We start from the raw sequence: 13,431 nt of genomic DNA, 5'->3' as shown, positions 1-13,431 counted from the left end.
TTTGAAATCTAATTTACCCTGATCTCTCAGAAACTCAGAACTAGATCTACATACAACATTGTCAAGAAGGACAATTTGTACTCAGTTTCGTACATTTGTGCACAGGAAATGTGCAGGGTGTTTTGCTGTAGCATGTGACTTAGGTTTCTGTTTTGTTAAAAAAAAAACAAAAAAAAAAAACTGTGTTATCAGCTCTACCAACTGCTGAAAGTAGAGGCAATAGCGTTTGGCAAAAGCAGGTTTCAAGGGAGAGGGGAAGACTGTGTCCCTGCATGAATGCATTCAAGGCCAAGGAATAAACGAACAAAACTAAATAAAAATGTAAGTTTTAGTGCAAAGTGAACACGCATGTGGGGCACTGCAGCTTTAAGACAGCTGTTTGCGTTGCACAGTGTATCCTTCGCTTGGTTACGTCATGACAGGGATCACATGTCTTTCCTTTAAACCCAGCCCTTTCTATTGTCACTCAAGGCTCAGCCTTCAGACGCCGGCACGAAGGCTAGGCTTTCTGTGAGGATTCCACATAAAGAAGACAAACTGGAAAATAAGGCATGTGACACGCCAGAAAGGAGAATATAGAAATATAAACAGACTTAAAAGCCTCTCAGCTGACAGGTCACGGATACATCTAAATCTAAAATGGAAAACTGAATCATTTTATCCATAAGGCAGACTCTTTTTTTTGGGTACACGACACGCACGACCAATCAGCAGCACCTCCTTCCTTTGGTTTAAATAACAAGACAGTCGTCTGTTTCCTTTGCTACAACCTCAAGATGTTTTGATGCAGCTTGTTCGACTTCATAACAACAAAGGGATTGTGTATGCAGTCTTGCACAGCTGTAAAGGAAAGGCTGTTGGATACTGAAACTGTTTACATGAACAAAAACACAATCCGCAATAATTCTTACAAAGAGAAAACAGAAAACGTTTACAGCAGTGTGCAATTAAATATTAACCATTTTAATTGTTGTATTTTTATTTTTGGTTCTGTCACATCTTTTTGGACCAGTGGACCCCTAAAGGTGGATATTTTGCCGGTGTGCTTACTTTTCTGTGGGAGTCGGGCAGATACCGGTATATATTGCGACATCTATTTGTATCGAAAGAAAAACTGATAACGCTGCAAAGTAACAATGAGGTCTTCACTGGCGCCTGGGATCAAACTGATTACTTCCTTTTCAAGGGACAGTTGGTAAGAAGCCTTATACAATATGTTTAAATAAAAAGAGCGTGCAACTGCATTCCCTGAGCGTGCTTGTTTTGTTTTTCACTGCCTTCGTTGCGTGGTCGTTTGCCGGACCACTTGCGCAATACGCGTATCTCGGTAATGCAAAGTTGTGAGCTGTTATGAAAAAAAAAACAGCCAAAGGAGCGGGAGGGGTTCAGTTGCGCTGCGTTTCTTTTATTAGTCGTTATTAATGATAGGTTGTTCAGAAGCGATGTAGCAACCAGGGCACCGTAGTTAGTTACACCCGAGCCTGTAGGTCTTCAGATCTAGATAATTATAAGAGTTTAACAGGGACCCGAGTGTTGACATCTGATCCAATTGACTAACAAGGTGGTTCAAATAGCCAGGACTGGATGCAGGGCAAGGACAGTCACCGTATCTTCACTGCGGTTTCCCTTTACAGATAACACAAGTGCATGCACACAAGCCCTTTACGAATAACAGTAACACGTTCGACCAGCAGCACAGAATGTAATGCATACCTTATATGCAAGGAACGGCCTTTGCGACTGTCTCGCAAGTACAGCAGGGTTATGGTTAGCTGCTGTGTAGACTAGGCTACCAGTTTGCACAGGAAGACGTTGATTTAGTGAGGTTGTTAACCGACTGTAGATGTTGTGACGTCTCGTTTATAAAGTCGCAGGGTTTTAATTAAACATGTTACAATTGAGCTGCAGACAGGAGTTAGCACGTTAAACGAATGCACACACCACATATCAATAACAGTTTTCGATAAGACGCATGGTATTTTAGACCTCACGCAGGCACATACAAAAACATCAGGCCTATTTGGATAATTGAATTGGTTTTGGTGAGGTTCCATATTTTTTTTTAGATGGGTCGAGCATTTGTAAGCGAGTATAAGAGACGATACACAAACGTGCGTGTTTCTTTGTGGGGGAGGACAGATAATAAGTTTGTTAATTGGCTATTCTGTGGGGTTACCTCGTAAACATAGCACCCGTGAATGAAGCAATCATAATTCTTCACTACACACACAACAGTTGTTTAGCCCAACCAGACTAACCTGTCAATCTCTTTCTTTATATACCTCTATACAGTCTGCTTCCCATGTCTACATCACTGGAGCCACATGTTATTAAATATGTGCCATCGTTTCTACAGAGTGTTACTGTAACTGTTCTGCGGGTTCCTGTTGTGGTCAGAGACATTGAGGAACAGCACTTCTTCAACATGACTGACATGTGTGACTTCGGGAAGCTGTGGGCTGACGCTGGTTTACATGAAATCAGCCGAGATTTAAACAATGTGACCATACTAAAAAAAAAAAGAGAGATCTTTTAGAAAAATCGAACATTTTAAACCATTCAGAAATTACTTTTATTTGATTACTATGGTGTCTGAAGCCCGTAGACAGGGGAATTCAGCCTTTAAAACCAGCGATTTCCTGTATTGCACAGCGTTTATTTGTCATGTTATTTTGCATCAGGACAAAGATACTGTAGTATTCATCTCAGTGGTAGTACAGCAACATACCCGGTTATTGAAAGGGTACTGCATGCGGACACTAGTAAAGCCTGCTTTCATATCCATTTGAACTAGGCTGTCCCAGGGATGGAATAAGGCTCCCATTGCATAGCAGTTAGATCCATCCCTGGTTTTGCTATGTGTTTAATAAGACACACCTGAGCTTGCTACCTATACACTGTGGCTAATCAAGCTCCTAGTAAAACCTGGACTGGGTGAATCCGCTATGCAGTAGGAGTCTTCTTGGTGCTCTTACTCTTGCTAGTAAACCCCTGAGTCATTTTGTTTCCATACCAGCCACAGCGTTCACTTCCTGTGCTGATTTGATTTCCTCTGTACTTTGTTGTGCAAGGTGTTTTAGAGCAGCTCTGTAGTCATGGAAACGAAGGCCTGACTGGATGGTTCAGTTCTACAAGATATATCTTGCATTTACCGAAGGGTAAGCAGGAGAAGCCAATGAAGCTGCTTGTTAATTAGATCCGCTCTGCTGGGACAAAGCGGCTTGTTAGATGTATCAAGTTCCACAATTGGAAGCCATTGAGGAATAAAAAGACATGCTCACATTTAAAGAGCCTCTGTTTTTGGGTGATGTTTGTGCAATCATTCAGATGTTTATCCAATATTGAGTTAGCATATTTCTTTAAGTCTGTGCACATTAAAAAAAAGAAGATTACACTGAAGATTCTTTTAAAGTTGAGCATGATTATCCCATGCTATTCTATTATCTGTGCTATTCTATGATCCTGTGCTATTATCGAAGAAGGCTGTACAGGTTTGTTTAGAATAGAATACATTTACTGCAGTGTTCAATGTCCTGATTGCCGTTGTCTCTTCTTGCTTTGTAGGTACCGGGGCTTCACCCTTTTTCTGACGTTCCTCTTCTACACCAGCTACCACCTCTCCCGAAAACCCATCAGCATTGTCAAGGTAGGCCATCTGTATCAGGGGCTGAAACCATGAGCATGCAATACAGTATTATCTGATAAGCGGTCCTACAGATGGATGGAAACAAGACTCCTGTTGCATTCCTGGTTTCACTAGGAGTTTAATAAGGCACACCTGAGCTTGTTACCTATACACTGTGGCCAATGAAGCTAATAGTAAAACCTGGAATGGGTGAAACTGCAATGCAATAGGAGTCTTGTTCCCATCCATGCTACAAATGTAGGACTGTGGGGGGAATAAAGTTTGTGACATTGAGGTAAGGTTGTGGTAGCTAGTTATTTGGGGTATGGTGTCCATAGCCTACAATTGTGAAACCGTCACTCTTCTCTTGGGTGAAGAAGCAATTGGATAACCTGAGAGATCTGGGAGCATTTCTACAGCAGCAGTAGTGATGCTAAGTCTTTATTTGTTTTTGTCACCAGAGTGAATTGCACAGAAATTGCTCCAATGTGGTCCGGCCTCTTAACTTTACCGGCTCCAACGAGACGTGGTGTGACTGGGCCCCCTTCGGTAAGTGTCCGTGTTGTCAGAAAGCAGACGACTGGGCAAGCGGACTCTTGCTAATAATATTGTCCGATTTCAGAGTTCCCGGTACATCTAATTTTGCCCTGACTTCTCATGCATGGAAAACTGACAGCCAGAATATTTTTTAGTTAGTAGGTACAGATGAGCCTGTCTGTTACGGTCTTCTCATCACCAGGTTAACTGTATGTATTCATTCATAAGTAAATGATTTTCAGTCTTTCAGTGAAACCATTCTTTACATTGTGTCAATCAAGTTGTATATATAGTGTAAGTTCTTTTTTCTCTCTGTAGATCAGGATAACTACCAGACCCTGTTTGGTGCTCTGGATAACTCATTCTTGGTTGCTTACGCCATAGGAATGTTCTTCAGGTACAGTATATGTCGCTCTTTTTGAACTTTGTATTTTCGTAAGCTTTTCTCTATAGTTTTCCCTTCAAGCTGAGTTATCGCACAACGTCTTTGTGTTCAGGGTAAACAAATATAATTGGAGTTGTTGCCTTGAAGAGACTTGATCACAGTAACGATTCACGGTCCTCCCAACAGTAATATGTAATGGTGAAGGTCTTGAAATGATGATGGAATGAATGAGGATTCTTTCTAAAGGAACCATTTCTGTACCCAGCCTTTGTCTATCATCTGTTCCTTATCTTCAGTTAGTCCTGACACAAGAGTCTGGCTGCTTCCACACTGTAGCAAGTGCCCAAAGTGACTGAGCTCTGTGTGTGTGTGTGTGTGTGTGTGTGTGTGTGTGTGTGTGTGTGTTTAACCCTTCGCAGTGGGATCTTTGGCGAGCGTCTCTCTCTCCGGTACTACCTCACCGCTGGGATGCTGCTGAGCGGTTTCTTCACCTCTCTCGTAGGTCTCGGCTTCTACTGGAATATTCACAACATCTGGTTCTATGTCTTTGCTCAGGTAAGGGGCTCATCATGGTATGAGGGCTGCTTTGCTAAAAGTATGAAATCCTGATGTGTTATTATAAACCTGGGGGATGATCATTTTTTAATGGCTTCGCAGAATCCTCTGCAGCCAGTCCCAGTCACTGAAAGCTACAACACAATGTTTCAGCATTTTAACCCAGTCCTCAATAAGCAATGCATGCGTGAATCCCATTTAGAAATGAATAGAAATGAATATTTCTGCTGGCACAGATAGTGGTACCCATGAACCTGTGCTCCAGTCGATAGAAGAATGAAACTGTACACTGTGCCCATGATCCGTTTGCTCTTCCTCAGGCCATGAACGGTTTAGTACAGACTACAGGGTGGCCGGCTGTAGTCTCCTGTGTTGGGAACTGGTTTGGAAAGGGGAAGTGAGTATGGATGACTATTCTGTGTTCTGCGTCTCCTTGCATATTAATACATTATGAATAATGCTGACTGTGCAACACGTGCGAATGCAGTGTGTGTGCGTGTGTGTGTGTATATATTATATGGGGAAGTTAAAGTGTAGCTACGTGACTTGGTGTCTGAACAGTGGGAGATCTAAACCCTGCTTCTCTTTACATCAGTAGTAATATGATCCTACCTGGTGGTTTTATGTGCTTTTAAACCTATAAGAGATATGGTTGGTGAATGTAGTCTTCAATCCCTCCCTGACTCTAGAATCCAGACAGACTAACATATTCATTTGCTTACGCAGCATCATGGGCTTGGAACAATGCTTTAAAGAATATTCATTTTTGTTTCTGATTTGTTTTTAAAGTATGACTCCTTTTCTTGTCTATCTGATTGATTGATTGATTGATTGGTTGATTGATTGATTGATTGATTTGATGTAACATGTCATGCTGCTGCTGTCAGGATAGCCCTGAGAATGAGGTGGACTCATCCTGTAATTCTAAATATAAAGTGTTGAATGTGGCTGTAACTGCTCCTGCCTCTGCTTGCCTGCCCAGGCGTGGGCTCATCATGGGCGTGTGGAACTCCCACACCTCCGTGGGCAACATCCTGGGGTCCTTGATAGCGGGTGTCTTCGTGTCGTCGGCGTGGGGGCTGTCTTTCATTGTGCCTGGAATCATCATTGGGGTCATGGGAGTCATCTGCTTCTTCTTCCTGGTGGAAAGTGAGTTTTTAAAACAGGCACTTTTACTGTTTAATGTCAGCTGTCCATCTGTAAGCAATCCAGAACCTCACATAGTGTTTAGAACTAAGTCTCTGCTTTCTGTTCCGGGATCATGAATGGGTTTTTGATTTTTTTCTTTCATTCAGAACCGGAAGATGTGAACTGCAGCCTTCCCCAGCACCATGTAAGTACAGTCACATTTCTGCCATTAACTTTAGTGTCATGCCATTGACAAAATAAATCCTTGAAATATTTTGATTTGGCAATATATACAGTACCGTCTATCTGAACCCTGGTAGACTGAATTGTGGTGTAATCTGAACTATGCTATTGTAATCAATAACATGCATGATTACAGCAGCTTTAATATAATGCTATAATAATTGTCTAAAACATTTACAGCAGATTTCTGTCTCCTGTTTTCATTAACAGTGTGAGCAGGACCCTAATCTCAACTCTACAGCCAATGAGGAGATATTCGGCAGCCCTTCCCACAGCCTGGCCAATGGCAGCATCCCAGTGGAACCAGCCAATGAGGAGCCAAAGGCCATCGGTTTCGTGGCAGCGTTGAGGATCCCGGTGAGTCTCTGGCACCGTGCTGGTGTCATGCATTAACATGGAGTGGCAACCATGGGGCCAGCTTTAAAACGCTCATCGAATTCAAAAGTACAATGAAATTCAGGTAGACAAACGCCACGATCTTGGTTTATTCTCATTACACGGTATAACAAATGATTCCAAACATGCGTTGCCGTGAAGTGTCGTTATTTCTGTTATACTGTCAATGGCGTCATTTTAATAACAAGCTTGCGGATTGGATACAAACCACCTCCAACAGATCCACAATGTAAAGTGCAAACCAAGTTTGGTTACTTTCATCCTAGTCGCTTACTAGAATTGTAAACGAGTTATTAAAAGTAGTTTTTGTATGAAATCTGACTTTTGTGTTCCTGTTCACGTCTCATGTTTTATGAACCCTTTCAGGGCGTGGTGGAGTTCTCTCTGTGTCTGCTGTTTGCCAAGCTGGTCAGCTACACCTTTCTGTATTGGCTGCCCCTCTACATCGCTAACGTTGGTAAGGAGCAGCATATCATGCAAGGACATAGAACTAGCAGAATAACCCCAGGAGTGCTTAATTGCTGTTAATTCTCAGGTCTCTATGAGAGATGCACGCATCGTGGGTAACATTCCCTTCATCTCAGATTTGTAACCCGTGTCTGACTCCATTCTCCATTTGTTCTTTTTCAGCACATTTTGATGCCAAGGCTGCTGGAGACCTGTCCACCCTCTTTGACTTAGGGGGAATTTTTGGTAAGATCTTGCAAATCAAGTATTTCAGGTCAGTCTGCAACAGGCAACAGTCAAGACAGTAGCTGTGCCCAGGATTCAAGATTCATACATGCATGCGATTTCCCTATTAGCGTAACAAAGGCTAGGCAGCAGACTATGATGTAGCCAGTTAGAGATATGTACCAATTAACAGAATCTCCCATTTTAGGTTGAACATCTGTGTATCTTCGGGTGTATCGCCCTCTAGTTGTAAAATACAGTATTGTCACTTCCAGTAAATACATACAGACCAATTGATGGCTGGCTCTGGAGTTTGAGACGAGGACTGTTTTGAAGTATACAAGGGTGTTAAATGGTTCAGAGAGAGTGATCTTCAAGTCCTTTGAGTGCTCAAGCTGATTTTGTGTAACGCTTGCATAATGTTTAATAAGCACAGGAACAGAGACGTCGTGTCTTGGTTTAGTCAGGCATGGCTTCCAGTTTCTGTGCTGCAGTTTGGTCAGCTACAGGTTACAGTCTCCTCTTTTTGTGGGCGTGTCTGCAGGTGGAATCCTTGCTGGTGTTGTGTCAGACTATACAGGAGGCAGAGCCACCTCATGCTGCGTCATGTTAATTGCAGCAGCGCCAATGGTGAGTGCAAGAACAGAAAGAGATTGCGACTGCTTTGAAACGGGACAGGTTTACTAATGCATTGATCTGCTTGCGTTTTTTTATTTGCAGTTGTTCGTGTACAATCGAATTGGAGAGTACGGTCTCGGGACGACGATAGGTAATTCAGAGTTTCTCTAGGTGTGGTGTCTTTGGGGTGGGGTTGGGATTTTAAAGAGCAGCACACGTTTTCATGATTCTCCTAAACGCTGTGTGTGTTTATTCCTGGTAGGAATGCTGCTGCTGTGTGGTGGTTTGGTGAACGGCCCCTACGCTCTCATAACTACAGCTGTAGCTGCTGACCTGGTGAGTACAATTCAGCCACTACCCAACTGAAACCTTTATCCTGCTCCGTATCGTGTTGTTTCAACTGGCACGCAGAAACCCGCCGTGCAGAAATCCGGTGGTTTTAGTTTTTTCTTTCCTCTGTTTCCAGGGAACTCATGAAAGTCTAAGAGGGAACTCCAAAGCTCTTTCCACTGTCACCGCCATCATCGACGGCACTGGTTCCATAGGTGTGTGGAACGTGCGTTTGTGATGGGAGTATAGAATAGATACTGTGCCTGGATGTGTGGTCATTACTACTGGTAAAAAAAAAAATGGTAACCAGGCACACCACTTTGGTTACCACTAAATTCACCTCCTCTTGTAGTATATCATGTTATAGATGTATAATGAAGTTATTCACCTCACTGATCAGCCAGTGAGGTTATGACAGCTGTATAAATGTTGTAGCATTAAACAGGAACAGCCACCTTAAGGAGCGGCTTTTGATTTGTTTCATAGGGTATTAACCTACTGTTTAAAACAATTTGCAGGACAAAAAGTAAGCTTCTGCAATTGCTGTTCTCCTTGTGTCCTGTAGGTGCTGCTCTTGGTCCTCTGCTGGCTGGTTTGATCTCTCCAACCGGGTGGAACAATGTGTTTTACATGTTGATCACTGCTGACATCCTGGCCTGTTTGGTACGTTTGTGAGCAGCCTTAAAAAGCCTCTCCCATTTTTACTTTTAGCTTCTGTACATTTTTTATTATTTTCACAGGCGGTGAAGAAAATTAACCACCTTTTCACAACTATTATGGATTTCAAAAGCAGTGAAAATAAAACTCTACTGGACTGATTGTTATATATTGAAACCAAAGCTACAGTCATTCTTGCCATTACCAGTACAAGCAGCCTTTTGGCTTATGTAGGGTCTTCTTCAATTAGCATGATAACTTGCTGGCTAAAGATGGAACTAAGGCTTCTGGGAAAATGCAGTAAGGCTTGCATGTATTATGTATTATGAGCCACTGTGTGCCATGAGACATCCCACTAGTGCAAGCACACCTCAGACCTGACCCAAACACCCCCTGTGTGCTTTCAGTTCTGCTCTCTGTCTGAATGCTTAATGTGTGAAAATGACTAGTGGCAGCTAGACTGAGAGCCCCCCAAACCCCTTGCACTTGTTTTGACTTCCTGCTGTTTCTCTTCACAGTTCCTTTCCAGACTGGTTTACAAAGAGGTCCGGGGCTGGTGTGGGTTCTACACGAGGATGCGAGGGTAGGTCAGCCTCTTCTTCAAACTCCTGCGTTGTCTGTTCTGTATAAACTGAGCTGTGCTAAGGGCGGGCCCGATCCTGAACAGTCGGAGGGCGTTGCCAGGGCAGCTTCTGAGTGACGACAGTTAAAATGAGGGATGGATAGATTTAAAACCTGCGGCAATGCTTTATTTTGAGTGTCATAAATAAATAATTAAATTGAATATGTAATTAACCATTTGCTGAAGTTTAGTTGCATGTTAATGCAGTGCATAGCTATGCCATGCTGTGTGTGTGTCTGTCATTAGACTGCTGTTCTGAGCTCATATTTCATATGGGACTTGATAGTTTCCTGCTACAATAAAAAGAGTGGTATGCAGAGTTAGTGATGTTATTCTAGAAGCTATCCACGCTACGTAAATAATGCACATTTAAACCACATGACTGCCATTCACAACCGCGTTTTCAAATTGTGATCATGTGAATAGGGCAACGGTATCTTTACATACTAGTGTCTTTACTGAAGCTGGAAACTACCAAGTCCAGCATGCAACTAAACCTCAGCAAATGGTTAATTGCATATTAATGAAATCCGTATTTATGACCCTCAAAATAAAGCGTTGCTAAGCATGCTTTTCAAAATGTGGGTTGCTGTACATTCCAGAATTCCAGTTAGATATAGTAAAAAAAAAATTACCAAGAAACAACTAGGGTGCAAGTCGGAGCAGTCAGACCATTTGTTTGTATTTACTTTGAAATGGTTCTGTTGGTGGCTAATCTAAATATAGATGTCCACATTTAGATGGTAATGCAGCAGTTATGCTGTAATAATAACAAGGGCATCCTAATCACAACTGATGAGACCGTCTCCAAGGTAAAGGTTAGGAGAACTGAAGAGTCTTAAATGAGGCTGCTGTCTTCTAAAGAGGAGAACGGAACAGCTTCGACTGAGGGCAGAGATGCTTTCATGGAAAGCTAGATTGCCGGTATATAAATAAACACGCTTTTACTAATTTTAAATTCAATCACTCTTAGGACACGGGGCATTTGCTCTTCAGGGAGTGTTTTTCCTTGTAAATCTTTTTAAAAATGCATTGCAGATACCGGTTTAACAAACATGCGATCTGTCATTGGGTTTACATGTTTCTCCTTGGAGTTTGTGTAATAATGCAAGGTACTTCTACTACTTGATTTCTGTGAATATATATGGACTTTCTAATTGGAAATGTGTTTTAAGAGTTTAAAAGCTACCAATTGCCCAAATGGTGTAACGGTTGGATTGCTTTTTAAATTTTGCAGCTCCAATTAAAATATGGCTTCTGAATTTTCCCTCACGTGCCCAAACATGTTTTGAAAAATAACTTCTGCTACTTCTCTCTCTTTCTCATTGCAGGTTTAAAGAAATCTGACACATGGGCCACGTGAGAATGTTCACAGAGCTTTCAAATAAAATGAACAAACTAAAGGGATCGAGGGGGTGCTTTTGTTCTTTGATGCTGGACTGCTTTTATTAGAAAGACAGGAATCATGTCAGTCCTGGATAAAAGGGAACACATCAATGCCACGAGAAAGGGGGAAAGATTAAAGGAACCAAACAAATCACCATTTTTTTAGATGAAACTGCCGTCTGCTAAACGTGACTGCAAACAATCTGTTTCAATTAATAATGGAGTGTTTTTACCAACTGATGTCTTCCTCTGATCTATCTGAGCTGCAAGTCCTTTATCATTAAAATGGTGCTAAGTGTAATTCGGTTTTTGTTTTTTGTCCTCTTGTTTTAATCAGGGTGCATTGGCCTGTTTTGTTCAAGGTGTAATTTATGTGTTTTTTTTGTGAAAGGGAAGCTCACAGACCGCTCATTTCATCCCTTCCCTTTTAAAGACCCGATCACAGTAAAATGAGTCTTCCGCATAATTGTCCAGATGTTTGTACTGTTGAATAACAGCAAAGTCTTCATGGGCTTGTATTAATGTTGTGTTGTTGTTATTAAAAAGCCTAGATGTTTTATATTGTGTCCTGAATCGATTTTACAAGCAACTTGCACCACAATGGAGAAAAGAATTCACTAATTGTACACCCATAATACTGCTCTGTCTTGGGAATAAAAGATTTTACATTTTCTAGGTTAAACATCAAGATTCAAGTGTGTGTCTCTGGTTTGCTGTTAAAGTGAATAACCTGTTTTTTTTTTTTTTTTCTTTTTGCTGTCAATTGAAACTTTAGAGAACCTCATATCAATTTACCCAATAATCCCGATCCAGTAATTACTCAGCAGGGATCTCGCCCTTCTATTTCTTTTCAGGGTTTTGATTCCTTTAATAACTGGTTTCTTCTGTTTTGGGAGCTCAAAACTAATCATTTCCTCGAGAGGTTAATTAAAGCGGTCTATGTTAGGGAGAATTTCAAATAAGTTAATTACGCAACAGGTTTGTTCTTGTTCTGTCAGTTGGAGTGTGTGTGTGTGTGTGTGTGTGTGTGTGTGTGTGTGTTCTTTTATTCAAGTTGTCAAGATCAGAGCAGTCTGGTATAAAAGGAGTGCTAACCAAGGTTGTGAAGTAGCACTAGCAAAATAATCTCTATTGAAGTTATTTTGGCTTGGATAAAATCTAAATTATGGCGCCGCCATATCCATTATAAAATACAGCTCTGGTGGCGCCATCCCTTTTGATTTAATTGAGGTCTTTGCTTGTGTTTTGCACTTCAGTTTGGAATTTACAGATATTTCAAAGGCGGTGCTACAGATGAAAATGTCCTGCTTCCTTCTACCTCGCCACATCATTGCAAAGGTGTCACCCACAGCACGGGTACCAGGATCTATTCATCTGGTATTAACCTGTACGTTCATGAACAGCAAGCCACCAAGACTTACTTGGAATAAGGATGCAGCTTCATTTAACTGATTACATATAGACTGAGCGTGGCGTTAGCGCCACATGCTTATGCATTATCCCTGCTGAGGGACATTTTTCAATCCCCTTTGCCCATCCAGGTTTTGAATTAAAATGAATGGAAAGAAACACAGCTGCATGGTCCGAAGTGATGCACCTGCACTTATTTCAAATCATCCAGTTGCTCTGGAGTGGTCATCTTCTGGAAAGGAGATGTCTGATTATGAACTCCGGAGGTGTCTAAAGCTTTGCTATGATGACCGTCACGCCCGTCCTGATTTTGCGTCCTTATCTAAAACAGAGCTTGATTCCCATTGATTGGCCATTGAGCTTGAGTGGAACGTGCGTTTAAAAGTGTTTTATTTTTACATTGCCTGTTACGCAGATCGGCTGGGTTTTGCATAGCGATTTACAGCAGATCATGCCTGAACTGCTTTTCTCCTTTGTTTTTCATAGCAGTGATACGCTGACTGACCGATAGAGAATGTATTTGCATTTATAACCCCCCTTAGTCTGCTCTGGATGCACATTTACTGTATGTGGCCACTAGACCTATCTTCATAATCACAAATGGGAAAGCAGAAGGAGGGCAGTCCCTTGCAACTGGTGACTGCATTAACCAACAGGTCCATCAATCTCCTGGGTGTCGTGATAGATCGCTTCTGTAAACCCGAATGAGAGAAACCTAAGAAGCCAGAAAAGACCTACACATAGTGGGATATTAAGCCTATTCTCTAACTTTTTAGCCAGTGTTCTGTATAAACTTATGCTGTCAAATGAATACACGAAAAGGGTGATTTTTTTTTTTCATGATGAAATTGAGGAAATATTTAAAGA

General features: G+C 41.7%; 1 protein-coding gene across 1 annotated transcript; it reads left to right on the top strand.

Moving 5' to 3' along the window:
• The first annotated feature begins 447 nt into the window (after positions 1–447).
• Positions 448–11,713, top strand: LOC117397243 (glucose-6-phosphate exchanger SLC37A2). Its single transcript, XM_033995955.3, has 18 exons — positions 448–1,195; positions 3,565–3,646; positions 4,087–4,174; positions 4,481–4,559; positions 4,967–5,102; positions 5,423–5,499; positions 6,085–6,251; positions 6,398–6,435; positions 6,684–6,830; positions 7,236–7,326; positions 7,500–7,562; positions 8,086–8,171; positions 8,262–8,310; positions 8,422–8,495; positions 8,626–8,704; positions 9,055–9,152; positions 9,665–9,729; positions 11,100–11,713. Exons 1-18 carry the CDS (start codon positions 1,137–1,139, stop codon positions 11,113–11,115), a joined length of 1,494 nt encoding a protein of 497 aa, XP_033851846.1. The 5' UTR covers positions 448–1,136; the 3' UTR covers positions 11,116–11,713.
• The last annotated feature ends 1,718 nt before the right edge of the window (positions 11,714–13,431 follow it).

This window comes from Acipenser ruthenus, chromosome 40, assembly GCF_902713425.1.
Source record: "Acipenser ruthenus chromosome 40, fAciRut3.2 maternal haplotype, whole genome shotgun sequence".
In the NCBI taxonomy this organism is placed as follows: Eukaryota; Metazoa; Chordata; class Actinopteri; order Acipenseriformes; family Acipenseridae; genus Acipenser; species Acipenser ruthenus.
Note: the sequence above shows the minus strand (reverse complement) of the source record. Positions and strands in the feature narration are given on the sequence as shown.